The sequence below is a fragment of the Saimiri boliviensis genome, chromosome 8, assembly GCF_048565385.1.
Source record: "Saimiri boliviensis isolate mSaiBol1 chromosome 8, mSaiBol1.pri, whole genome shotgun sequence".
Lineage (NCBI taxonomy): Eukaryota > Metazoa > Chordata > Mammalia > Primates > Cebidae > Saimiri > Saimiri boliviensis.
Window position 1 is genome coordinate 53,942,009 of NC_133456.1, and position 27,941 is coordinate 53,969,949.

General features: G+C 37.8%; 1 protein-coding gene across 5 annotated transcripts; it reads right to left on the minus strand.

Annotated features, from left to right (window-relative positions):
* LOC120367139 (cadherin-related family member 3-like) lies at window positions 1–27,901 on the minus strand. 5 transcript variants are annotated; one of them, XM_074404494.1, is made up of 8 exons: window positions 27,775–27,901; window positions 25,390–25,492; window positions 21,762–21,860; window positions 8,299–8,498; window positions 7,244–7,263; window positions 7,075–7,139; window positions 5,454–5,502; window positions 1–533 (listed from the first exon to the last, which is right to left on the minus strand). In XM_074404494.1, the coding sequence occupies exons 3-8, from the start codon at window positions 21,822–21,824 to the stop codon at window positions 376–378; spliced, it is 555 nt and encodes a 184-aa protein (XP_074260595.1). In that variant the 5' UTR covers window positions 21,825–21,860; window positions 25,390–25,492; window positions 27,775–27,901; the 3' UTR covers window positions 1–375. The 5 variants fall into 5 exon arrangements, with proteins under 5 accessions (XP_074260595.1, XP_074260596.1, XP_074260594.1 ...); XM_074404495.1 differs by having other exon boundaries at window positions 22,951–25,492; XM_074404493.1 differs by having other exon boundaries at window positions 21,762–25,492.
* Between the last annotated feature and the right edge of the window lie 40 nt (window positions 27,902–27,941).

The following is a 27,941-nucleotide window of genomic DNA, read 5'->3' on the forward strand; positions in this document are numbered from 1 at the left end:
TTCTGGATTCATATATTCAAATTTATTTATTCACAAATATATAAAGAGTCCCCACTCTGTGCCAAGCATGTACTGGGGCTAAAGCAGTGAGAAAAATAGTCTCTCACTGGCCTTAAAAAGCATACATTCTACTGGGCAAAGTAAGACAATGAACATATGTCAATTTAGTATCTCGTTTTCAGCAAAACATGTTCAGAGATTCAAAGCTGACCACTCCTGCTGCCTTCACACAGAAATCCTGAACTGGAAGATTACAAAAAGCTATAAACACAGACAAAGCAGTTGGCCTCATGTCTATAATTTTAGGTAGCCAAGAAAAACTGCCTGTGACAATCATATACACAAAAAAACAATCATTCAGACACTGGAAAAATGCTATCCTTGCAAAGGAATTTTTAAGGATGTAGACTCCTCTACAGGATGGACCTCTGGGAGGGAATATATGTTTGCCAAGGGCTCCTTCTGGTGCCTGGGGGACTTCTTCCACTTTCTTGCACCTGTTCTGCTGTTATATTCATAGACGTTCCCAGAGACTGTGGGAAGGAAAACACAAAACACAGACAAAGTAAATTACAATGAACTTGCAAAGCATTTATTCTTCCCATGAAACGTTTATTGAGCATTTGCTAGATAGCTGGCATAGCGACGAGTTTATCTTCTCAAGTCTTGTTCTTTTACCAACAGAAAAACTAGAAGCAAAACTTGAAGCAGTATATGGTTTTACATGCATTTAAAATTGCCCCTTTAGCACAAGGGAGTTCTTCTGTGGTATTGGAACAGTTTTGCATCTTGACAGTGGTAGTAGTTATGTGAATCTATTATGGCGATTAAATGTTATACACATAGACATGTAAAAAAAAGTATATGCAATAACTGGGGAAATCTGAGTAAAGCCTGTGGTCTAGTTAGTTGTACTGTACCAACATCAATTTCCTGATTTGGGCAATGCAATATAGTAATGAAAGATGTTACCTTTGGGGAAAGCTGGGTGATGGGTACACAGTACCTCTCTGTATTATTTTTCATAATTTTTTGTGAGTTGGTAATTATTTGAAGAGCAAATGATTTTTTAAGTCAAATGGGTTTTTTAAATTGAAATTAATCTGCCATGTACAGTATCTGAGGTATAATTAGCCAACCCTTCACAGAAACAATAATACAGTAACAGTAATATACAAGAGAAAGAAAGTAAAAAATGGCTGATACGGTAGAAAAACAACCAATTATTTCTTAGGTAACTGAAGTGTAATTAATAACTACACTGAGGTGTAATAAAAAGAATAATAATAATAATAGCTGATCCTATAGTATTTACTATATGCCAGACTCTGTTTTCACATATCAATTTACATAAATATTATTTGCCACACTTTAGAAATAAGAAAGCTGGAGCACAAATATGTTAAGTAATCTGCCAATACCATATCATCTGTAAGTGGCAGACCTAGATTTGAATCCTGACAGTCTAGCTGCAGACTCTAAATACTAATAACTCAGGGTAGGGAGCATGTCTTGTCTCACTTTAGGTTGGGCTCCATGAACAAAATAGTGTCTTATGCATCAAATTTTAGGTTCCACAGAACATTTGATAAATGATAGTATGTTCTAACACATATTGCTAAACCCATTTTTATTTTAAAATATTTCTGTTCTTTAAATGTCATGTGAAACTTTACAGTGCTGAATCTGCTGTCAAAGATACATTAATTGAAAGGTGATTCTTCTGCCAGGACCACTGTACTGGAGTGGACAATGCACGTCTCTGGAAACCCCCTTCCTTCACACACACAAAAATCTATACCACCAAAAAAATCTATACCCTCATTCAATAGTTCATGTTGGAACAGAAAACTGCCAAGGCACACATCAAACATCCAGGTTCTAAGTAAGTCAGATGCATCCATCTAAACATACAGTAACTGTGTCCTCCTATTGAGTAGACTGAAGGCAATGAGTATCCATCAAACGCTGAATCGACAAAAAGTGACTACGATAGCTTGCTGTCTTTATTAGAGCATGCATACGTGTTTTTTTGTCCTGAAAGTGGAAGTCTAGAGCCAAGTCTTTGTTGATGCACTGGTTTTTGCCAGGCCATTCAGTGACAGAGAGGTCATGAATAGTGTTAGGGATAAAGGTTTCTGTGTCACGCTGTCCGGCTTCTCATCCTGACTTCTTTCACTCACTCAGTTATGGTTCTGGGGAAGTTGCTTTGTCCCTCTCTGGGCCACAATTTTCTCATTTATAAAATGAGGATAATAATACTAGCCACTACCTCATAAGTAGTTGTGAGAATGAACAATTCATGTAAAAGCATTTTGACCACACTCAGAATTCAGTAAATGTTTGCTATAATTTGATATTAGAAATCCCTTAAAAACATCTTGCCACAAGTCTGCAACTGCATAAGTATTAACTTTTTCAGTTTGCTAAGAATAATAATGCTAAAATTAAATAGGTTACATAGCAGCATTATTCACAATACCCAAAAGGTGGAAGCAATCCAAATATCCATTGATGAATGACTGGACAAACAAAACGTGATATGTACATACAGTGGAATGGTATTCCATGTTAAAGACAGGAAATTCTGACGCCTGCTGCAACATGGATAAAGCTTGAGGAAAGATATGCAAAGTAAAACAAGCCAGTCACAGAAAAATAAATATCCTATGAGTCTTCTTGTAGGAAGTACTTAGAGTAGTCAAATTTATAGAGACAGAAAGTAGAATGGTGGTTAAAAGAGGCTGTGGGGAGGGGAGATTAGAAAGTTATTGTTTAATGAGTAAAGGGTTTCAGTTAAGGAAGATGAAAAAATTCTGCAGATGGATAGTGGTGATGGTTGCACAGCAATGTGCATGTACTTAGTGCCACAGAACTGTACATTTATAAATGGCTAAAATGATAATTCTGTTGTATATATTTAACACAATAAAAATTTAAATAAGTTGATAATTATGAAGTGCTTAGAACAAGCCTGGTACATTGTAATTACTAAGTATTTATAAAATACGTTTTTTAAAAGACAGAAAACAAGAAATAGCATACAGCAATTTTTGTTAGCTCCAATAATAATAAGAAAGTAGAGAAAGACCCCAGAGAAGGGCATGGAGGTGTGTTGCGGGCTGCTCTATCATTCTTACACCAAGAAGTCCAGTACAAGACACTCCACCCTCCGCTGGCACACAACAGTAATCCTGCTGCCTTAGTACCAAAGAACCTTGCGACCTACTCCTCATCTGACTCTGTTCTACCACTATTAATGTTCAGTCTCTGCTGTAAAAATTTCTGCTACTCTTTTCCTCCCTTTCTTTGAAAGGAAAGAAAGCCATGTGACTCTAGATACATTTATTCCATACTCTCTCTGAGTCTTGTTTTAATATCCATAAAATGGGAACAATAATGGTACTACTTTCACCAGAAGAGAGAATATGAAAATAGAATGCTAATTCTCATTGTTTGGAACTTCAGTGAGACAAGTCATGTTTGGCATAGGTGAGCACTCAATAAATGTTCATGTATGCTTTCAATGAATTCCTGGGAATTGGAACTCATCAGAGCCAAGTTATTTAATATAGATCAGATTAGGCTATAAATAGTATGTTTTTAATTTTACAAAATATTTTTTAAAAGGAATGACTTTCTTTAAGGAGAGCTTGGCAGTCAGTAACAAAGCATCAATAATTTCATGCCAAGCTATCCAGAGCTGTCAGGATTAACTTGCAGTGAAGTGTCTCAAGCTGTTACCATGCCAATGAGTCTTTTATGGCTAATACCCCATGTTGAGTGACACTTTATAAAATGACTTTCACATTTATTATATTCATGTTTAAATTCACAAACACCCCATGAAAGAGAGAAAGCCCACACTATTGTGCCTTCTTTACAGCTGGTAAGAGGGAAACTCCAGGAGGTTAAGTGCTTTGTCTATGTTCACATAGAATGTTAGTAGTTGTATCAACACTCAAACCCTAGTCTTCTAACTCCACACCAAGGCTTTTTAAAAAATTCTGATGACTTTGGATTTCTGCCTCTTTCTTTAGAGAAGAAATACATGAAAAAAATAAAAACTTCAAAATGTTTTATAAAATGGAGTATGATCTGCTCTGCAATTCCAGGGATTGTAACAGATAACTCTTTAGACCAGGGAGTGCAAATCCATGACCATTTTGGACTATAGATGTGGTTGATCCAAGAGGGCCAGAAATTCTTTGACTCTCGTACCTTAAGAAGTGGGGTGTATGCTCCTCTCTTTGAATCTGGATAGACTCAGCTTTAATGAGGCTGAAATAATGCTATGCTAATTTCCAGGCCTGATCCTCAAGAAACTACAACTTTCCCTCCTATCTATTGGCTTTCTCCAGGAGGTCTAAAATGCCATGTAGGGTGTCCAGCTATCCCTGCTGGAGCAACTACATGAAGAGTCCCTGTATCAGTCTGTTCTCATGCTGCTAATAAAGATACACCTGAGACTGCACAATTTATAAGTGAAAGAGGTTTAATGGACTCACAGTTCCATGTGGCTGGGGAGGCTTCACAATCATGGCGGAAAGCAGAAGAGAAGCAAAGGCACATCTTACGTGGCAGCAGGCAAGACAGTTTGCATGTGGGAACTTCCATTTATAAAACCATCATATCTCCTGAGACTTATTCACCACCACAGGAACAGTACGGGAAAAACTGACCCCATGATTCAATTACCTCCACCTGGCCCCACCCTTGACATGCGGGGATTATTACAATTCAAGGTGAGATTTGAGTAGGGACACAGCCAAATCAGAGGAAGTGGGAACCAGCTGAGCCCCACCTGCAAATGTCCCCAACAAGGTGTCATGCTTGTGAGTGAAGCCACTGTGACCCATAAGACCAGACAGGCTGCCAACTGAACACCAATGAAGTGATCCTTTACAAAGCCAAAAAAAAAAAAAAAAAAAAAAAAAAATTGCTCAGGTGATACCTGCTCAAATTCCTGACATACAAAAATGTGAGGAGATACAATAAAATGGTGGTTATTGTAAGTCAGTAAGTCTTGGGGGAAGTTTGTTGCACAATATATAACCAGGGAATGAGGCAAATGTGTTTTCTTTGGCCCACACAGTATTGTTTAATTGAATTATTTGCCTACTTTTAAAGGTGGATGGATTTCATGTAACAATTTGGATTCTAGCTTCCTTTTGAAGTATCAAAATTATGGCAACACAAGGCCCCTTCCCATGTGGTAGTAATTTGATGGAGCTGAGTGACAGCCATGTCCCCCAAGCGTTAGCTGGCATTGATGATTGAATTTACTGTTTTATCTGACCCCTTACAGTCATTTATTTTACCTACCTGGCTGTAAAATAGTATTTACTTTAGGACAAAGTCTCATTTTACAAACAAATAAGTAATTCATTCACACAGTTTAATATCTAAATAGCTGAAATGCACTTAACTCAAAAGATATTTAAGCACCATACCTGGATCAATGGCTTCTCCATCAAACACAGTCTCATATACAATGGTTTCCTTTTAAAAAGCACAAAGTATTAGCGATAAAATCACCTTGATAAGATTTGTTTTTACAAGTGTTGAAGACATTGAGCAGATTACTTCTTATAAGTTACCTCATCTTTCTAACTTTTAGAGGCCTTGACACAAGAGGCTTCCCACTGTTTGCCTCTCCTCCCAATCCCATCCCCCACATCAACCTGCCTGCCATACGCTCTTATCATGTATAGGAGGTGGTATGGGCTGAATTATGTTCCCCCAAATTCATATGTTGAAATCCTAACCCTAACCTCAGAGTGTGACTATATTTGGAGATAGAGTGATTAAGTTAGATGAGATCACGTGAGTGGCCTTAATCCAATATGACTGATGTTCTTTTAAGAAGAAGAGATTAGGACACAGACTGCACAGACTGAAGGACGACTGTATGAGGACGTAGTGAGAAGCTGGCCATCTGCAAGCCAAAGAGAGTGGCCTCAGAAGAAACCAAACCTGCTGCCACCTTGATCTTGGACTTGCAGCCTCTAGCACTGTAAGAAATAAATTTCTGTTGTCTAAGCCACCCAGGCTGTGGTATTTTGTTATGGGAGATGGAGCAGACCCATACAGGAGTTGAGCTGGCATCAGTTTACTAAAGGAAGAGGCAGAGGAAGGAAGCATTGGAAAAGAACCAGTTTATGAAACAATGTCATGGTTAGTTAGGACTCAGCTAGAAATTCTTGGTTTATGGGGAAGCAAGCAGAGAGAAAAAAGGAAACAAAGACTAAAAATGCCCTTCCTTGTTCCATCCTACATTTACTTTTCCTGGAATCAGCCTTATCCTTGTACAGTCATTTATATGGATCATTTAGTGAATGAGCCTCACCCAATTTGAAGATGGTTTGCATACCTTAGGGCATAGATTTTTTAACATCTGCTAAGAAATTCCACTATTAAAGAACTTACTTAGATCAATCACATGTATAAACTATTTACAAATACAGTTTTTATTTTATTATTTTATTTTATTTGTTGAGATAGAGTCTCACTCTCTTGCCCAGACTAGAGTGTGATGGTGTGATCTCAGCTCACTGCAACTCCACTTCCCAGGTTCAAGCAATTCTCATGCCTCAGCATCCCAAGTAGCTGGGACTACAGGAGTGCACCACCATGCCTGGCTAATTTTTGTACTTTTAGGAGAGATTGGGTTTTGCCATGTTGCCCAGGCTGGTCTTGAACGCCTGACCTCAAGCCATCTTCCCTTCTCAGCCTCTTAAAGTGCTGGAATTAAGGTGTGAGCCACCATGCCTGGCCTAGTTTTTATTTTTAAGAATGGTGAATAACTCTAAAGTTCCCTTTGTCTGGAGTTTTGTTTTTTCTCTTTTTTTTTTTTCTTGAATTCATGTGTAGTACTTGAGGCAGATTTTGACCTAAGCCAAATTCTAAAACTAAACCTGAATTTACAGTTTTGTAATGCATTCAAATTCAGCAAAAGGAGATAAATTGAAATCCTCTTACTTTCTATGATGATTGAGTATATTTATCATATGTTTATACAAAATAATTTTTCATTGAACAACTATTACAGAGGGATCACAAAAACATACTTACTGTTAATACTTCTAATTTTTTATTTCTGTTTCCTGTGACAATATTTTCATTTTGATTTCCATCACCTATTCCAAAATAAATAAATAAAAGTCAGGTACCTGATGAGCAATATTTTAAAAATCACACAATTCAGGCATAACCATGTAACAATTAGCAATCTATATCTTACCTGCAATATACTTCATTTCACTGTATGAAAAGAAAATTTGACAAAATATCAGCTTTATTAACATGACAAAAATAATTTCATTCAACAGTCAGCATATGGTTATCTTATCTCCAGGGAAAAAGAAATACTGTATAAGGAAGAATAAAATGGTCTTCATTAACCATCACCACCCGCTTCACTGCACCATAAATAAATTCTATTTAGTTAATAAAAATTCTTATCCAATGCTATTTTTGAAGTCACGATATTCTGTACTCTGAAGAAATATTTTTAGATGGTGGAGAAAGTAGCTACATTTTCTATCCGTTTATTGGGCCTCTCTGCCCTGCTCCAGATAGACTTAAAACCAGTCAGATGTGTGGAGAGGGTGCCTACATTTATCACCCATCTTCAACTAGTTTCTGGTGCTTCTCAAACATCTATGAAAATAATCAAAATAACATGGAAAATTGTTTGTTGGCTCACAAATTTATTTGTTTAAAACATAATTTTGGTCAGGCGCAAGGGATCACACCTAAAATCCTAGCACTTTGGGAGGCCGAGGCGGGTGGATTGCCTGAGCTCATGAGTACAAGGCCAGCTTGGGCAACATGGTGAAACCCTGTCTCTACTAAAATACAAAAATTTAGCCAGGCGTGGTGATGTGCGCCTGTAATCCCTGCTACTCGGGAGGCAGAGGCAGGAGAATTGCTAGAAATGGAGAGGCGGAGGTTGCAGTGAACTGAGATCACACCACCGCACTGCAGCCGAGGAGACAGAGCAAGACGCCATCTACAAAAATAATAATAATAATAATAATCTCACAGAAAATCTGTTTCAGATGTTCTAAGGTGGAACTCAATAATATGTTGTTGCTGTTTTGCAAAGAAAGGTCTCCAACTGTTTCTGGGATACAGTAGGCTTGAGATCACTGGTAAAAAGGAACCATCAAGTTTCGTATCCCAAGTACTTTCCTCTGCCCTTCAAAAGCATACAGAAGCCCTCGGAGTAAGTTCACCAAACCTTAACTGGTTTTAGCTCTTTATATCGAAAGCTTAGAAAGAAAAATCACATACTTGGGTTTGGCCTTGGAGACTTCCTTGGTCATTTTCTGACAGCATTCCATAATGTTCCTGTATTTCCAAAGCAGGAAACATAGCCAGAAAATCAATCCAGCAAGGAAAATAGCCATCAGAGTGAAGATGAAAGGAATGTACCAGTCATTGGATTTGTACGTGTTTATAGCCGTGTACATGACGGTCAGACCTTTTCTTTGCTGGGAAATATCATTTCAAAGCAAACAGTGTTAGTTGTTTTCAGAAAGCATCGGTTTACACATAGTGGCATCAGTACAGAGCCATAATACTTTAAAGTAACAGGAAGATATTGACTCAGATATACGTATTTTCTAAAACACTACAGGTAATACTGAGGAACACCCTTGAATAGAGAAGGCACAAAATAAAGGATGTGAAGACTTCAATTGTATGCAATGACCACTCTGTGATTTCGAACAAACCATTTCTCCTCTTTGTTTTCAGTTTTCTCATCTGTAAACTCAAGAGTTTTCACTAGGTGATATCTGAGGTCCTTTTAGGCTTATATCCCCCTATTATCTACTCTACACACAATAAACCCTTTTGTGCAGCTTAAGTGAACAATGTGTTCTTGAAAATCAAGCATTCTGGTGAGAGAATTTACCATCCATGTTTATTCGATGCTTCTATTTCAAAGAACAGAAAACAACAAAATACACTAACCATAAAGTTTACTAAACAGACTTTATCTGTGCATTACTCAGGAGCCATTCTGGAATTCTGCAGAGGTTTTACATACCTCTTTTTTAAATTATAAAATACCAACAGGTCTATTAAAGGTCGTAGGGTTTGAAGATAAAATGAAATGATGGACTGGGCACGGTGGCTCATGCCTGTAATACCAGCACTTTGGGAGGCCAAAGTGGGCGGATCAAGAGATCAGGAGTTCAATATCAGCCTGAACAACATGGTGAGACCCTGTCTCTACTAAAAATACAAAAATTAGCCAAGTGTGGTGGTGGGCGCCTGCAATACCAGCTACTCAGGAGGCTGAGGCAAGAGAATCGCCTGAACCCAGGAGTCGGAGGTTGCAGTGACTGGAGATACTGCACTCCAGCCTGGAAGACAGAGCGAGACTTCATCTCAAAAAAAAAAAAAAAAAAAAAAAAAAAGAAATGATGAATATAACATATGCAGTACAGTGTGTGTGTGGCACATGCTATGTGCTCATGACTATAAATATCATGGCCACTAGAGAATAAACTTTCAAAGTACCCATTTGTAGAGATTTTTAATTGATAGAATTCACTGAGTAGCGGGTGCTGCTTGTGGGCAAGACTTTCAGATCATTCAGATGAAATAATTAGTTTCTTAGGAGTTCTGTATGCTCTACCTGCAAGTCTCACAAATTCTATTTCACCTCACAATTTATACTCATAGATGTACACTCTAAAATGTGATCCCGTGGCTGGTTGGAGTAGTGCCCAAGTAGAAAGGCATCTAGGTGAAGGTGCTGCCCTGAGTAGCTCTTTTTAGGTGAAACTCAAACTTACAGAACATTTCCCACACAGAGACCCAAATTAAATTCTATAACTCTTTACTTCATAGCTAGTGGTTGGAGGAGGTGGCGTGTGGCTCTCCTCACATAAATATCCATAACAGCGGTGCCCGTCCTGGGCTTAGTGGATTTGCCATATTTCAAGTTGTCATCAATTATATGCACAATAAGATGGTACTGCCACTGCACTTCAGTTCTAGATTCAAAATCGAAGGGATTCTTCACAATTAGTTTTGGAGTATTTGAACCTCGAGTTGGGTCAAATGCAAAATGATGGTTCTCGTTTCCTTTAAAAGGGATAATTGAAAAGTTAGAATTATTTTAAGGTGTATTGAAAGGTTTTCTAAAACTACATTAAATTACTATTAAAACACAGTAGGTATAAATGCTTTTAAAATTTCCATGACACCCTGAGTTTTTAAAAATTGAGATCAAATGAGCAACAAATGCAATCGGTTAGGGAAAAAATATTTTAAACGTTAAGATAATGAGTTTGATCCCATATATGGTCAGCAAGCTTCAAATTATTATCCAATTACTTTGTCTAGTTGATTCTCCTTTTCTTCTACTCAGATCAGTTTCATTCCCATCTTCAACTTGATCAATATCAAATGATCTGGTCAGATCATAAATATCTGTTGAGCCCCTTTGAATTTTAAGTTATCTTCATAGCCCTGGAGACACTGCTGTAAATAAGATACACATGCTCTCTACCTTCATGGAGCTTATCACCCAGCAAGAGAAGAAGACATCAGTGCTTACTGATTTCCAAGCTTCTACTCCATCAGATACATGACAGCAGGTCTGACCTCCATACTTTAAATAGGTCTCCATGTTACGCTGTTTCATGATACCCAGTAGTTTTCCATTTTAGAGCTTATTACAGTTTTTAATTTTATAATTGCTAGTGTTACTACTGGTTTAATAAACAATGAGTGCCATGAATATCTGTCTTGTATACTTCTGTGTACCCATTTCCCAGCACAGTGCCTGATACATACTTGGTCCTAATAAATGCCTTTCATAAAAAATAAGATGACTTAAGTTGCATGGATCTATATAAATCCAAAATAACACAGTTTGAAAACACGTATCCTACTGAGTCTGTACTAATAGGATCAACTCGAAAGTTTGCTGTTGTTAGCCAGCATCATGGACAGCAGACTTCATTTCTTGTAACTTAACCTTCAGCATTTCCCATCCAGGTCCAAACTTTGTTGTCAAAGCACCTGTAAAATTACTGATACTTCCATTACAGGAGGAATGAGATTTGATATGTAAAAGTAAAAAGGATAAAGATGCCTTGAGGAAGTAATGCTATAGATATTAAATAGTTTAACCCTTATAACCATAGTCATTTCTGAGGTTATATATGATGTCTAACAGGGCAAAACTAATGTCAGTTTGACATATGCTCATGATTAAAATAAATAATAAAATTATCCACCAGAAACCATCTCAAAACGCATTTCAAAATCTTGCGAATCTCTGTCGTGGCAGTTTAGGGTGAAGTCATTGACGTTTGTCCCAACAACAACATTGTCAAAAATGAGCATCTTATATTGAGAGGGTGTGCAGATAGGTGCTTCATCGTTCTCATTTTCAATGTCAATAGTGACCTGTCAGCCATGAGGGAAGAAGAAACATCCAACTTATCATGTAACTATTTATACACAGTATCAGAAATAAGCATATGTGTAGAGATCAATCATTTGGAACTATTATTATTATTATTATTATTATTATTTTTCGAGACGGAGTTTCGCTCTTGCTACCCAGGCTAGAGTGCAATGGCACGATCTCGGCTCACCGCAACCTCCGCCTCCTGGGTTCAGGCAATTCTCCTGCCTCAGCCTCCTCATTTGGAATTATTAAATAAGAAGGCTAGAGTTTTGGATTTGAAAAAAATGTTCCTGCAGATTGGAGTTCTGGCTGTCAATCAACTAGTCAGTGGTTTATTATTCCTGGGTCAACTATGACATTCAATGTAGGTGTTAGGGAGGACTTTGGGTTCATTATATAAGCTTGTGGGAAAGCTTACAAATTATGCAAATGATAAGAAAGGAAATCTGAAGAATGACTCCTCTAAAAGTTATAATCCCATGAACTCTTTAAATATCTGTGCTTAAGGTCATAGATAAGTTGGCTTCCTCTTTCTCAACTTAGAGTCTCCTCAGTACTCTCTCAAACTCAATTTTTTTGTAACAATATGATTTCTTCAAAGTATTCTTTGACTTTAATTTAGGATCTGTTATCAACCTTTTCTTAATTAAAATACCATAAGCCAGGAAACTATAATTCACATGAAAAAAAGATCAAAATAGCAAGAATTTTTAAATGTCAGTGATCGAATGACAGTCAGCCTAGAAAGGTTCTCTACCCCTCTTTTAGATGACTAATAACTTTCTCAACAATACTTGCAGAAGAATCTCTGGTGTGCCCGTATTTTCAAGTATTATCTTTTAAAAATGTTTTTCTGTAATGTTTTAAAAACAGCTAAGTTCTTAAGGAATGGTTCATTCTTTAATGCGACTTCTATAGACTGAATACAGCTATGTGTCTCATTAAATACGTGAGACATTTTTACATGATAACTAAATGGGATTTAAGGAGATTTCTTCAATAGTTCAGCACCATTTCCATTACATCACAGAAATAGATCAGAAATCTTTATTAAAACTCTGGACCTGATGCTTACTGGTGCCTTTATTTGGCACAAGTGATTCACCTTTGCTTTCTTCATCTGCAAAAAGGAGATCTCAATCTCTGCCTTCTCAAGACTGTTAGAAGGATCAGTTCATTCACTCAATGACTATTTATTAAAAACTTACTGTGTGCCAATCACTGATCTAGACACAGAGGCTACAGTGGTAAACCAAAAACAAAGATCCTGATCTATTATACTTTATTCTAATGAGGAAAGCAAAGCAATAACTATATTGACAAATAACTATATTAGGCAATATCATATAGTAAACTGGTGCTATTTGGGTTAAGGAGATAAAGAATAGCTGATGGAGCCGGGTGCGGTGGCTCAAGCCTGTAATCCCAGCACTTTGGGAGGCCGAGGCGGGTGGATCACAAGGTCGAGAGATCAAGACCAACCTGGTCAACATGGTGAAACCCCGTCTCTACTAAAAATACAAAAAATTAGCTGGGCATGATGGCACATGCCTGTAATCCCAGCTACTCAGGAGGCTGAGGCAGGAGAATTGCTTGAACCCAGGAGGCGGAGGTTGCGGTGAGCCGAGATCGCGCCATTGCACTCCAGCCCGGGTAACAAGAGCGAAACTCCGTCTCAAAAAAAAAAAAAGAATAGCTGATGGAAGCGTTTTAAGAAGGATCTCTTTTTTTCACCCACTCACCTATTCTCTCTCACTTATATTTGTTACATGTCCTTAAGCATGTATGTATCCTCACAGAATACGCAGCTTTTAGTTGTATAATTTCGACTTGCCTAAATGATACGGTGTTATAGACCTTTTGTGTTTCCTACTTTTCTCACCCAATGCCATATATGTGCTTTCCATGTTTCTGTTTGCAGAACTCATTTGCTATTTCTTGAGTCTCTATTCCATAGTATGCATCTACTATATTTACTTGTTCATTTCCATAGTGATGAACATACATAGATTACTTCAAATACTCACCATTACACACAATGTAAAAGGCCCTTATAAACCAATCTCATCTGGACAGAGATATGATTAAAGTGAGAATGTGGCTGGGCGTGGTGGCTCAAGCCTGTAATCCCAGCACTTTGGGAGGCCGAGGTGGGTGGATCACGAGGTCAAGAGATTGAGACCATCCTGGTCAACATGGTGAAACCCCGTCTCTACTAAAAATACAAAAAATTAGCTGGGCATGGTGGCGCGTGTCTGTAATCCTAGCTACTCAGGAGGCTGAGGCAGGAAAATTGCCTGAACCCAGGAGGCGGAGGTTGCGGTGAGCCGAGATCGCACCATTGCACTCCAGCCTGGGTAACAAAAGCAAAACTACGTCTCAAAATAATAATAATAATAATAAAGTAAGAATGTGAGCCAATGGAAGATAAGCATTATAGTCTTGGGAAGAGGTTCTGAGGTAAAACATTCTTGGTGCATTGGAAAAACAGCAAATTGTTCATGTGGCTGTATTAAAGTAAATAAGATGGAGAGAGCTAGGAGCTTAGGCAGTAAGAGAAAGTTATAAGCTTCTCCATTCTCCATTGTTGAAACTGTTTGAGCAGTCTGATTTTAATAAGTTAGAATTTAATACAGCATCTCTATAATATCAAAACCTGGGTCTCTCTATTTACTATGGTCATTGCTGTACGAGGGTGAAATCTGTCACAGTCCACAGCTTCTACGATGAGGTTATATTGCTTCACGGACTCATAGTCTGGCTGTGTGGTAAGTTCAATCATTCCAGAGACAGGGTGAATCCAGAATCTTTGTACAACCTGAGTGTCTCCACTGGCTATTTTGTATGTCACACAGTTTGGCGGGTGGTCTTCATCAAGGGCAACCACTCTTCCTATTTTGTAGAACGCTGCCAATAACATTTGATAAGGTTCATTCTCATCATGCAGATACACTACTTTAAAAACCTTAACATGTCTTTGCTTTCCAAATAGTACCATAGTTTCTCAAAGGATCAGCCTTTATTCTTTTGAACAATGAAATATGTTTGAAGACCTCCAACTCTACATAACAGAAGACAAATTTAGAGAAAGTCCTCCATCACCTTAAACCATTTGTCTTGAGTCAAATAACATGAGTTTACAGTAACTTTGCAATAATAATGATTAGCTCATATGCACTGCATGAATATTTTGTACTAGGCATTGTGCTAAGATTAGCATCAGATAATGGTTCACAGCACAGACTCTGAAATCGGACTGCCTAGGTTTCAACTCTCAGCTCTGTCATTTATTTGTACAACTCATTGGAAGATTCTGCAACCTCTCCAGGCCTCATATTCTTTATCTGCAAACTAAGAGTAATATCTACCATACAAAGAAGTTGTGAGGATTGAATGAACTAAAATGTATAAAGCACTTAGAATAGTGCCTGGTATATAAGTAAATACTAAGTAAAAATTAGCTATTATTTCATTGAGTTATCTCATTGAATCTTCTCAACAGCCTTATGAAATACCTACGATTACTGTCCTCATTTTACAGATTAAGAAATTAGGTCCAGTAGCATTAAGTAACTTGCTTACCGTCACAGAGCTAGTAGTGGTAGAATCAGGATTTAAATTGGTGCCTGATGATTCCACAGCCCCTATTTTAAAAATCACTTTTCTGTAATTCCACTGTGCAATACCCCCAAATGATCTCTTAGAAGAGAAATGGGTATGTTCTATTGGCTGCATAACAAATACAATAAAATTACTATTACTATTATAATTATTATAATTATTATTATTATTTTGAGACTGGGTGTCATTCCATCACCCAAGTGGGAGTGCAGTAGTGCAACCATGGCTCACTACAACTTCAGCCTCTTGGCTCAAGTGATCCTCCTACCTCAGCCTCCTGAGTAGCTTGGACTATAGGTGCATGCCACCACACCTTGGTAATTTTAAAAAAATGTTTGTAGAGACGAGGTCCCACTATGTTGCCCAGACTGATCTCAAACTCCTGGGCTCAAGCAATCCTTGAACCTTAGCCTCACAAAATGCTGGGATTACAGGCATGAGCCACGGGCATTCAGTCTAGACCCAAATGATTTATCCTTCCTATGTTCACACTTTTTGCCATGTAACCTCATAGTGTCCCTCCCATTCTGACTTCACAACTTGTTTTGGCTAATGGGATATTAGCAAATCCGACGCAACCAGGAACCTGAAAGGCACTTGCATAATCAGGCTTGCATTTCTTGTACACTTCTTGTCTTTTCTTTTCTTTTTTGAGACAGAATCTCACTCTATCGCCCAGGCTGGAGTGCAGTGGCACGATCTCAATTCACAGCGGTTCACTGCAATCTCCGCCTCCTAATTTCAAATGATTCTCCTGCCTCAGTCTCCCAAGTAACTGGAATTACAGGTGCCCACCACGATGCCTGGCTAATTTTTTCTTTTTTTTGAGATGGAGTCTCACTCTGTCCCCTAGTCTGGAGTGCAGTGGTGCGATCTCAGCTCACTGCAACCTCTGCCTCCTGAGTTCAAGCGATTCTCCTGCCTCACCCTCCAAGTAGCTGAGATTGCAGGTGCCCACCACCACGCTCAGCTAATTTTGCATTTTTAGTAGAGACGGGGTTTCACTATGTTGGCCAAGCTGGTCTTGAACTCTGGACTTCAGGTGATCCTCCCACCTCGGCCTCCCAAAGTGCTGGGATTACAGGTGTGAGCCACTGCTCCTGCCCTCTTGTGTACTTCCTCCTTTTTCCTGAGGACATGCTCAGGCTAGCCTGCTGGAAGATGAGAGAGAAGCCAAACCTTCCCAAAGCCAGAATAGATCGGCAGAAAGCTAACCAACCAAAGCCAAAGCCAGAATAGATCAGCAGAAAGCTAACCAACTCTTACAATTTTGAGCAAGCCCAGTGAGGACCAGAGAGACAAGACAGCCATTTCTTAGACTCTTGAGCTAAATAAATGTTTATTTTTGTATTACACTAATATTTTGTGGGTCTTATTATACAATATACTTCTAGCAGTAGGTAACTGGTATCACAGTGTTACTCCTCAATCATTTTTTCCTGAACTGTAAACTCCAGGGCAGGCACTTTATCCCTACCATTTAGTCAAATACCCCTATATTATGGCTAGGTCACCAACACATGTACAGGACATTTTGGTTGCTAATAACCAAGAATAAAAAATAATAATTAAAAAAGTCATTTCATTGTTGTCCCCACCACTTTCAACCTGATAGGATTTCTTTCCCTGTTTGCATCCTCCTTTTACCAAGGTTTCCTATCAGTCTCTAATAATATGTTATTTTTCACTTGTTATTAGTATTTTTTAAACAGAGACAGGGTCCCACCATGTAGGTCAGGCTGGTCTTGAACTCTTGGCCTCAAGTGATCTGCCTGCCTCAGCCTCCCAAAATGCTGGGATTACAGGAGTGAGCCACCATGCCCCACTTAATAATGTATTATTTAGCAGGCAATGAACACATTTCATAATACCAAAAACAGAGAACCCATACTCATGAAAAAGAATGTGTTTTACTATGGCAAATCCAGAAAATAAAGAGTCCAACCTATTGCTTGCATAAAATAATTAGTATTAAGAGAAAAGTGTCACAACAGGTACAAGACCACGTAAAATAGATTACAGGTAAAACTGCCATTTCTATCAGACAGTCCTGGGCAAAAAATGGTGTCGTTTTCACATTTAACACCTGGATAAATGTAATAGGAAGCTTATTTTTTTGTAGGTGTTAAATTAACCTTTCAATAAAACCCAAAAGCTATATCGAGCATCTTTATCTGAAGTTTAAAATAGAGTAATTATGAAACTCTGCAACTCTGCCAAGTTTCTCATCAAAAAGTATTGGAATAAAATACATTTTGCCTCATGACTTGCAACCCAGTGTCATTTAATTATTACGTATTTTCCTTTGAATAATTTCTGATAAAGAAATCTTTTTGCCTATGCCTAACCCCCTATAAAAGTTTTTATGAATTTATCACTTACCATTAGGAAAAGAACTACTTTAAATATTATAAATGTCCATAATTTTTGGGGGAAAAATCCTTATGTAGACCTCAAATACATTCAAATTTCCTGCGCTAATCAACACAGCATGAAAATGACTTCCATGTTCATGAATTTTTCTAAATGTCTTCAAAGTCTATAGGTTAAATGTTTGATAATACAGAAGAGTTTATTTTCTGAGTAGTTTTACCTTTCCAGTTTCCTCCTTTAAAGCAAATTGCTACTGAGTTGTGAAGATTTTATCTCCTCTTACGGACATCTCAAAAACCAACACTCACCTAAACTTACTCAGTTTAGGTACTATGGTGGAGAAGATGAAGGGACAGTTTTTTTTAAAAAAGAAATGAAGAAAGAAAGAGAGAGAGAAAGAGAGAGAAAGAAGAAATTCTGGCACATTATACATTGCAAGCACTCCATAAATGATAGTGGTTATTATTATCTGCAATGGTGTTATGGCTATTTTAGTATGTGTCATGTAGTTAACATACTATAACTATCAGCTAATCTTCCCCTTAACTCTTACAAAATAACTATGGCAATCTTTATTTTACAGGTGAAAATTTGAAGACACATGGATATTATGTGACTTGCTTTGAGTCATTTAACTAGCAGTAAAAGAGTCAGCTTTGAACCTAGTTCTACTTGACCTGAGCGCTCATTAGGTTTTTGCTCTATCAGTGTCCTCCCTTTTAAAGACCTAGAAATCCTCTGTCTAGGATAGCAGGTCACTAGACAACTATTTGGAGAATAGTACACATAGAGATAACCCACTCAACTCTTTGTATGAATTCTCAGCACTTGTTTTCAGACCTCTATTGGTCTCAGTCATCGAAATCCATCCAAGAAAACCAACCTGTAATACTAAACAGAGAACTGGACCAGAAATTTGGAAGTTTTCATTTAGCTACAATCAATCTGAGACTTATCAGCCATGTGACTTTGAGTAAACTCATTTCTTTCTCCACTCCAATTTTCTCATAGTGGGGAAAAAAAAAAAGAATCCTTCAGACCTTCCAAATCAACAATATTATGACTGAAAATTCTCAATCCTTCTTCTCAGTCATCAATGAAGTATTAAATTGTGTTTAAGAAAACATGTAAGTGTTAACACATTTAGAGTGTTTTACCTTCAAACTTTGTTAAATTTCAGGAAAACTTCAGTTAGTTGAAAAGAAACTTACATGAAACACTTGCTTCTCCTAAAACGGCATTTTTAAAAATGCCAGTCTCAAAAGGCAAAACTATGGAGATAGTAAAAAGATCGGTGGTTGCTAGGGATTGGGGGAAGGGAGAGATAAAAAGGAAGAGAACAGAGAATTTTTAGGACAGTGAAACTACTCTGTATAATCATATAATGGAAGATACCTGTCATTTTATCGTTGTCCAAACCCATGAAATATACAATGCCAAGAATGAACCCCAATGTAAACTGTTAACATTGGGTGATAATGATGTGTCAATGTAGAGCCATCAATTGTAAAAACACACTACTCTGGCAAGGGGTGTTGATAATGGAGGAAACTGCATATCAGGGGCAGGGAGGATACAGGACATCTCTGTACTTTTCCCTCAATTTTCCTGTGAACCTAAAACTGCTCTAAAAAAGAGTCTCTTTTTTGAAAATGCAAGTCTCTATTTTTAAATCTTGCCTGGTTCTGTTAACTTTGGGAGGTCATGGAATCCCTTTTGTAAGTTGATTACTCTATGGAGCTTTCCCCCAGAGAGTCTCCAAGCCCATTTTCACACCCTCTGCTGCAGATTTACAATTTACAAGCCAGGAAATGATTAGATGATTCTGAACTATTTAACTTCTGACTCATCATCATGCTCTAAAACTCCTTGGAGCTGGAAGATTACACTGTTGACCACCACAGAGAAATGGGAGAATATGAAGAAAGAAAAGAAGTTACTGTAACGAGGCTCTATCAATAAAAGATTACTCAAAAATCAATATTGAATACTTCCAAAAGTCCATAGATGGGCTGGGGAGGGGATTAAAGGGGACCAGAATCCTGTTTACAATACATTCAATTTATATGTTACTTTTCTGGATTGTCTAGTAATATATTGCAAGATCAAACCGTATTATATTCCAGAACCAGGGTATAACAGGTGTGTCTTTATTTCACAGAGAGGTTAAGAACTTCTCCAAAGCTGCATAGTGAGGCAAACAAAAAAACGAAATCCAAATACAGCCCTGGTACAGTGGCTCACACCTGTAATCCCAGCTCTTTGAGAGGTGGAGGCAGGAGGATTGCTGGAACCCAGGAGTTCAAGACCAGCCTGGCCAACATGGCAAAACCATCTCTACAAAAAACACAAAAATTAGCTGGGCATAGTGGTGTGCACCTGCAGTCCCAGCTACTTGGGAGGTTGGGATGGGATGACTGCTTGAACCTGAGAGATTGAGGCTGCAGTGAGATGTGACTGCACCACTGCACCCCAGTCTAGGCAACAGGGTGAGACTGAGAAAGAAAGAAAAGAAAGGAAGGAAGGAAGGAAGGAAGGAAGGAAGGAAGGAAGGAAGGAAGGAAGGAAAGAAGGAGGGAAGGAAGGAAGAAAGAGAAAGAAAGAAAGAGAAAGAGGGAAGAAAGAGGGAGGGGAGGGAGGGAGGGAAGGAAGGAAGGAAGGAAGGAAGAAAGAAAGGAAGGAAGGAAGAAAAAAGAAAGAAAGAACGAGAAAAATTCAAATATGTGGGCTTTTGATTTTCCAGTCTTTCCTCAGAACATTTGTCTAACATTTGATTTTCTAGTTTATCCTCAACATTTATAGTTGTCTGGCAAGAAAATAAGCTGGTTTGAAGTAGTGTGGGTTCCACCCAGGGATGTGTTGGCAAATGTTCAACAACCAACTCTCTGAAAAAAAAAATGTGTGCATGCACGCACATATTCACATAAATATATGTTTGTTATAAGCTTTACTAATGTAAAAGATAGGGAGCATAAAATTTACAGTTAATAATTAGATATAAAATCCTCTTTAAGATTTTCCCAGTATGCTTTCGTTTATTTTTGACAAACTGTGCTATCATTGCCACACTGTGATTGCAAATGACAAATCAGCAATGCCAACATGAATGTTAGCTGCTATTTTCCTTTGTGTTAAAGAGTAAGGTGAAAGTGAAACCATGTCAGAACTCCACTAGTTCATAAATGATGTGAATGGCTTATTTGCTGAATTGGAAACAGTTTTTGATTGCTGGAAGACTATTTCCACAATTTTTGTGCTACTCACAACAATAACCTCAGATACAACAGACATTTACATTTAATCTGTATTATTAACATTTTCTCTATCAATTTCTTAAGACAAGTTTTTTTTTTAAACAACAATGAATCAAGTTCCAATATGTAACATTTATTGATTTCTATGGTATGAATACTCTCACCATTTTCAATTTTAAATTATGAATATATTGTCACTAACTTGGAAAGAGAAATGCAGTAACATGCCATTCTAGCTATGGAATTTCACCATGCAGTCCCAATAGATGTAAACAACTTCAGAGCACAGATAATAGTAAAATGTAGTAATATACTTAAGAAGTACTAAATTTTTCATATTTATTAATTCTTAACCTAATTTTTGAAACTAAGTTTATTTTATTTTTAATAATAAATATTAATAATAATCAGGTCATCAAATTCCTGAAAATTTAACAATTGGCTTTTGCAAGCCAGTATGATTCAACTCCAGCACACAACTGGTTCCATCCATCCCTTGAAGAATTCAAGTCAAACCTGAAAGTAATGCTGAGGAAAGGATGTGTTCCACTCTTAGATGACAGAAGACGCAAGTATGACCTCTGCTGTCTCTTCTAAAGTTAACATTCCTTAATCTGTACTAACAAATGTGTCCTACTTCATATGTAATTCATGTCTGAGATAGAACCCTGACCGAGACCTTGACCCTGGATGTAAAATCAAGACCCCAGATGTTCACAGGGTTGAATTGCATGGACGATGACCACATCATTTCTATCTTATTTGCATTTAGATCTAATTTAGAGTCAAGGGGGTAGATAAACAGAATAAAACTAATATTGTGTAATTTTTTATGACAAAAATCTTACATCATGAAATTTTAAGGAGGTCTTTGGTGAGCCATCAAGATGATAAATTGAAGGTGTTACCAATGAAAAGTGACTTGTTCTTAAGCATCTGGGATTCCATGACGTTCTCTTATTTGCTTGCATTTTGTAAATGTATGTGCTTTTTTCCATTGGCCTCCTCATTTAAAATGTGGTGGGCGTTTCCTTCTGCATGTTTCAACACCACAGACTTGGGAAATCTCTTACCTCCTGACGTTTCCGGAACAGAGAATGAATAGTGTCCAGCTCTAAATACAGGGCTGAATTCATTGGCAGGAGCAACCTTCACAATGATGGTCACAGTTACTGTAAAATTGAACACCGAATAAATGCTTTGCTGTAGTTTTATTCCACAAACAAGCTCCCCATGCCCCCATGAACAGGCTTAGCATGGAATTTTGAAACTGGAATGGGATTCCCTCTCCTCCCAAGTAATCCCTGCTCCCAGATTCTGCGTCCTCAAGGAACCCAAATATATTTTGGTGCTAGCCAAAGCAATTTATTGAAAAATACATAAAGTATTGCATGTCATATTTTATTTTATATAGTAGAAATATGCATGTATTTATATACATCATTTTAAATATATAACTATACATTTCACACAAGACAGTTTATTGTATTTTTCATGGGTACAATCTCCTCCATTAGAGAGTTTGTTGGGGTGTCACTCTCAAACCAGCATATGACATTCTCAATCCTGCTTTTAATATATATCCTAGAAAGTGGGAGGGAAAGAGACTCAGAAAATCATGTTCAGCCTTGAACATATACAATTGTTCCTCAGTATGCAAGGGGATTGTTTCCAAGGCCCTGGCATATAACACAAGGTGCACATGAGCAAGTCCTGCAGTCAGCTCTGCAGAGCCTGCGGATAAAAAAGCTGGCTCTCTATACTTGCAGTTTTCGCATACTGAATACTGTATTTTGGATCTGCATTTGGTTGAAAAAAATCTATATATAAATGGACCTTCACAGTTCAAACCCATGTTATTCATGGTTCACCTGTACTCTGAGGCCTCCAACTAGCTTAATTTTTCCAAGGCTCAGTTCCCTCATCAAAGAAATAAACGTAAGAACATCAATTTCAATCTCCTACATCACAGTGTGGGTTTGAAGACAAAATGAAATTATGCCCAAGAAGGTATATTTAAACTATAAGTGGTTAAGTAAAAAGCAGTTACTAAATTGTATTCACCTCAGCCAAATGTTTGTATATTGTGTGTTATCAAAAATACTCTGTATTTCAGATGAACAAGCTTAAACTATCAGAACAAAGTTGTCAAAAAGAAGGAATTTGATGTCCCAACATAAAAGCAAGAAACTTGCAAACAGGGAACATTTTTAACAGAGGTAAAGTAGCAAGTAACATTTACTGTAAAAGGTGCTGACTTACCATTGGTATTATTGTCCCCATTTCACAGGCAAGAAAACTGAGGTTCACAGAGTTAAGTTCTTAGACAAAGATCAAAAAACTTGTAAGTCACCAAATGAATATTAAACCAAGCTATGTCCACCAGCATCTCCCAAAATATCTTCATTGAGATGCTAATGGGTCAAATGTAGAATCCTAATTAAACAGTAAAAAATTTCTTTCTGGCAAGACTTCTTCGGGTTTCTAATACGTCATTAGTTATTATAAACGTCCAGGTTTGCCTTGCTTTCCTAACTTATTTGACCACAGAATTCTTCCTTAGTGGATTATCTTGTAGAATTCATGTTCTGAAGAATGTGGGTATTGCCTCTGCTGAAAATCCATGCCATGTGTGTCAAACAAAAAAATTTAATCTGGGCTTCATAGAGCCTTTACTTCAGGGAATCTGTGACATTCATTGTATTTTAGTATGTGTTGTTATGTGCAGTTTTTGTGGGATAGGATTCACAGCTCTTAGAATCTCAAAGGTGTTCATGCCCTGCCAGAAAGATTAAAAGCACCATTCCATGAAGACAGGTGATTTACATTAAAGCCTCTATATTTCCTACAATGAATGCCATTAATGAGTTGCAAGAGCAGATGCCATTTATAGCTCTGCCATGATTTTTACTGTTTCCATAAACACTCAAAACTATACTAATTGGCTGGCCTGTAAAAATGTACTGAACCCCTTGTGCAGCGTTGTGAGCATCCTTTATTCACAGTCACTTTGAATGTGTTGGGTGTGAAGAGGACTAGAAAGCACGGGAATTTATTACTGTGAGAAATGTCTTTCCTCTTCAGTATTGGGGAAAGGCTCAAATCTGGTGAGAGGGAAGGATTCTTTTTTGATTAGAAAATCAGTGTGAGCAGCTGCAAGAAAATGTATCCATCCTGAAAGGTCAGTTGGGCTACAATATAGGCTTCTTACATGCTAACTCTTACAAGTTAGCAACAGAGAAACCACAACAAGAATACTTCTGGGTATAGTGTCATGCTAAAGTCCCTGTCCCTTAAACATCATCTTTCCACATGGTTGGGTAATTTAAGTATATAAATCACCTTTGTAGGCTTAGCCTCCTTAAAACTCTTCTATCAGTGAGTCAAGAGGGACTTAATGAGCCCTAGATGTGTTGCAAACATACTAAGTTCAGAATTAAGTTCCCTTTGGTTGCAAATGTATAGACCATCACTCCACTTTTATCCATCCATGACAGACAAAGCACTCTTTCTCATTGCTCCCTGATGCAATCTCAGAATCCTTCTCAATGATCCAGGCAATCACCACTAATGATCCAGACTTCTCACAAGAGAATAAACTCAAATGCTACCCCATTCTAGGCTCTCCTTTACCAAGAGCTGACATTCTGCTACTAAACTTATGTTTGCAACCCCAAACACCCACATTGTATATCTTTGATGGTAACCAACTGCTCGATTACTTATTATCATATTTTCCAAATACAATAGATGCTTGACTCTAATAAAAAATGTATCCAGAAAATTTTGAGAATTCCTATTTTCACAAATACCTCTATAGCCAACAAATTCACTCTTAAAATGCTAACACGTAGGTGGATATGTAAATGACCCTTTGGGGCACTTGTACGTTCTGATGTGTAGAATAACAAGCAAAGGGAAGCAGGTGTCAGGTGTTTAACTAAGCTGGGCCACTCTCTAAGTACTCTGCTCTAGATCTATAGCTCACAATTCAAATATGTACCAAAGAGTGGTTTACAATTAGCAAAACTACGACTGTTAAATCCACAGATGCCAAGCATTTTATGATCATACAATCTGGGTGGACTTAATCTCACTGTACCAAAGACTCATTTTAACACAGGCTGACCCAAAATGGTGGGATAGTTATGAAAAGACCAAATAGCAGAGAGGGGTAACCATGCCCCACACCTCCGTGAAGGGCCTGAGCTGTGGAACTTGGCAAGCAACTCATGATTTGCATTAATATGGCGCATATATATATGTATATATATATATCATATAAAATAATTCAAATAAAATACTTTTAAAACATCCTATTACCTATATGTTCAGACTACATGTTGCCCAATATCTGGCTCTTTTCAAATGAGAAGTGTCTGGCATTACTAGGCATAAAGTCACTCCAGTGTAAAGCATAAGAGTTAGGCCTACACATCACCTGCCCCTTCTGCCTCCAAGGATCTCTAGCCAGAGTGGTATTTAAGAATTGTGTATTCCTTAAGGCATTGTTAAGAGGCAAAAGAGACTTCCCAGGTCTAATGAAAACTTCCAACATGAGTCTACCTAATTCTTCCCTTCTTCCTTCGCCTAACTTCACAAAACTGCCTCATATATAATGGATCTTTACATTTTGAAATCTAAATTGAATAGCCTAAAGCATAGACACTTACTGCTTCTTGAAAAGTTTATCCAGATTACCTGTATGGGAAGGATGCAGGTCATCAAATACTGAAATCATCATTTCATAGGTATGTCCAGCTGCAATGATCTCTGGGTCTTCATAGTCCAGCTTTTTAGCAACCTTGTAAGACAAGAGTATTTCAGCAAAAATGACCAAATTTTTAACGTGTACATGTTTTCTGTTTCGTTTTTTTTTTTTTTTTTTTTTTTTTTTTTTAAGATGGGGGGTCTCACTATGCTCCTCAGGCTGTTCTCAAACTCCTGGGCTAAACAATCCTCCCAGTTTAGTCTTCCAAGTAGCTGGGTTTACAGGAATGTGCCCCTGCACACCCAGCTAAATGCACAGGTTTCAAGTAATACACCACTCTGGAAAAGGTAAGCATATCACCATTTTCATTTCGCAGGGATGGTATCAGAATATGCCCAAGACTGACACAGACCGACACATAAAATTAGCTATTTCTGTGAAACAAAGGCACATCTTGGATTTCTTTCCAGTGTAGTTTACTGTTGGCCATAGCATCGTGGCTATGGGTTGTATCTTGTCTTTATTGCATGTTTATGGTGGGTTGTATAATAATGAATAAAATATGGGTTGTATCTTTATTGCATGTTAATGGTGTGGCCTTAGGCAAAATATTTAAAAAGATAAATATTTTGTTTCTTTCCAAACTTCAGTGTGGGGAAAAAAGAGAGAAAATATTTTGAATGTACCCTATAAGTGATAAAGCACTATAAAAAATGTAAGTTATTCTTATTATGATGTTTCCTTATCATTTTAAAAATACCTGTTGAGTACTAATGATGTTCCAGGTACAGTTGTAGGCACTAGGCATATAGCAGTTAACAAGATAGTCCCCTATCAGAGATTTGAAAACAGCCCTCATTTAGTAGCATGGGCATGAATCTCAGTTGGCATAAATTGGAATGGATCAATAGGACACCAAGTACCCAGGTGTTCAGGAACAACTATGTTTAAAAAATTTTAGAATCTGACTCATTTGTCCATCCATTCAAGCAAATTGAGTAATCACTATGCACCAAGCAGGTGTTGATGCACAAAAATAAAGTACTGAGAAATGTGTAAAGTTTACAGTCTAATAAGACCAACAATGAAGTAGGTAATTACAACAGAATCTAATAGGTGATTTGATAGGGAATGTACAATTTATAATGCAAGCCCTTAGCAGGAAAAACTAAGCCATTTATGGCAGTAAAAGAAAGCTCTTAGCAATAAGTAACATTTAATATCTGTGGAATAATTATGCAAATACATAAATAAATTAGAGGTGGGTAATGGTGGAGATAGTTATTAAAATATAAAATGAACATATAAAGGCCCAAATCTTAGCATCGTGTTTTCAAAACCTCCATCTTCATTCAAACTTCATTTGATAAGGTAACAGTTTAGCATTGCATTTCAAAATGAGTATCAACCCAGGAAATCTCTTGGCTCAGTGCCTAAGCTTCCAAAATTCACAATATATGCAAAAGCTCAGCTTGTAGCTTATGGAGTTTGCCATGAAAATCTGGGATTAGGGCCAGAGAAAGAGAAAGGTCACCAATGGTCTCAGCCATGTATTCTGGCTAAGTATGGGGAAAGTGCTTGGTGATATTTGGGTTATGTAACTTAACAAGGATTAGCACTTTGAAATAAAGACCTATGGAAATAGAAGTTAGAAGGAGGGATTTCTTCCATGACAGAATTCCATGTTGGGAAGGAAAAAGAAAACTTACTGTGTCCATCATCTGCCAAGGGAAAGTGTATAATCCCCAGGGGATGTAGAAAAGAGGAGCTGATCAACTGCTCCCAATGCCAGAAGAATGAGCCATTGCCACACACATAGTCACACAGACTTAACTCTAAGGAACTCAGTGTGCTTTTTACCCTTTGATTCATTTCCACAGCTAACTAGGACATAAATTACTTGGTGCTTATTATTTATTATAAGGAGAAACTGATGGCAGGCAGCAAGATAGTAAAGAACTCGTCCAAATGCCTTCCAGCAAGACAGCAGAGGACTGCGAAGCCAAGGGACGATTGCTTGAAGCCAGGAGTTCAGGACCAGCCTATGTAACACAGCAAAATCCTGTCTTTACAAAAAATTTTAAAAATTAGTTGTGTGTGGTGGCACATGCCTGTAGTCCTAGCTACTGGGGAGGCTTAGGCAGGTCAATCACTTAAGCACAGGAGTTCAAGGCTGTGTGAGCTATGATCACACCACTGTACTCCAGCCTGGGTGACAGAGCAAGACTCTATTTCTAAGAAAAATTTTAAGACAGCAGAGGAGCCCTGAATTACTCTGTGCTGTCTCAGAGTTCCTCTTGCTGAATCTACCAGCACCATCTTAACTGTGGCCATAAAATGACTCTGTCTCTGGAGTTACAGCAAATTGTTCTCACCTGGATGACATTTTCAGCATTTGGCACTTGCTCAAAGAGTTGTCCAGAACCAACTGGGCCTGAGCTAGGAGCATAATGGATTGTATCAGGAGGCTCATCAAGGTCATGACACAAGAGTTTTGCAACTACTGTATCTTTTGCAATTTCCTCCTTGAGTGTGTGCCTGT

Excerpts from the sequence above, each read along its gene's own strand:
- LOC120367139 (XM_074404494.1), bottom strand. The coding sequence starts at position 21,824 with ATGAATTCAGCCCTGTATTTAGAGCTGGACACTATTCATTCTCTGTTC. Across the intron at positions 7,264-8,298 it reads GTCTCCAAGGCCAAACCCAA|TGAAATGAAGTATATTGCAG; the intron begins GTATGTGATTTT and ends CTTTTCATACAG. Across the intron at positions 7,140-7,243 it reads TGAAATGAAGTATATTGCAG|GTGATGGAAATCAAAATGAA; the intron begins GTAAGATATAGA and ends ATTTTGGAATAG.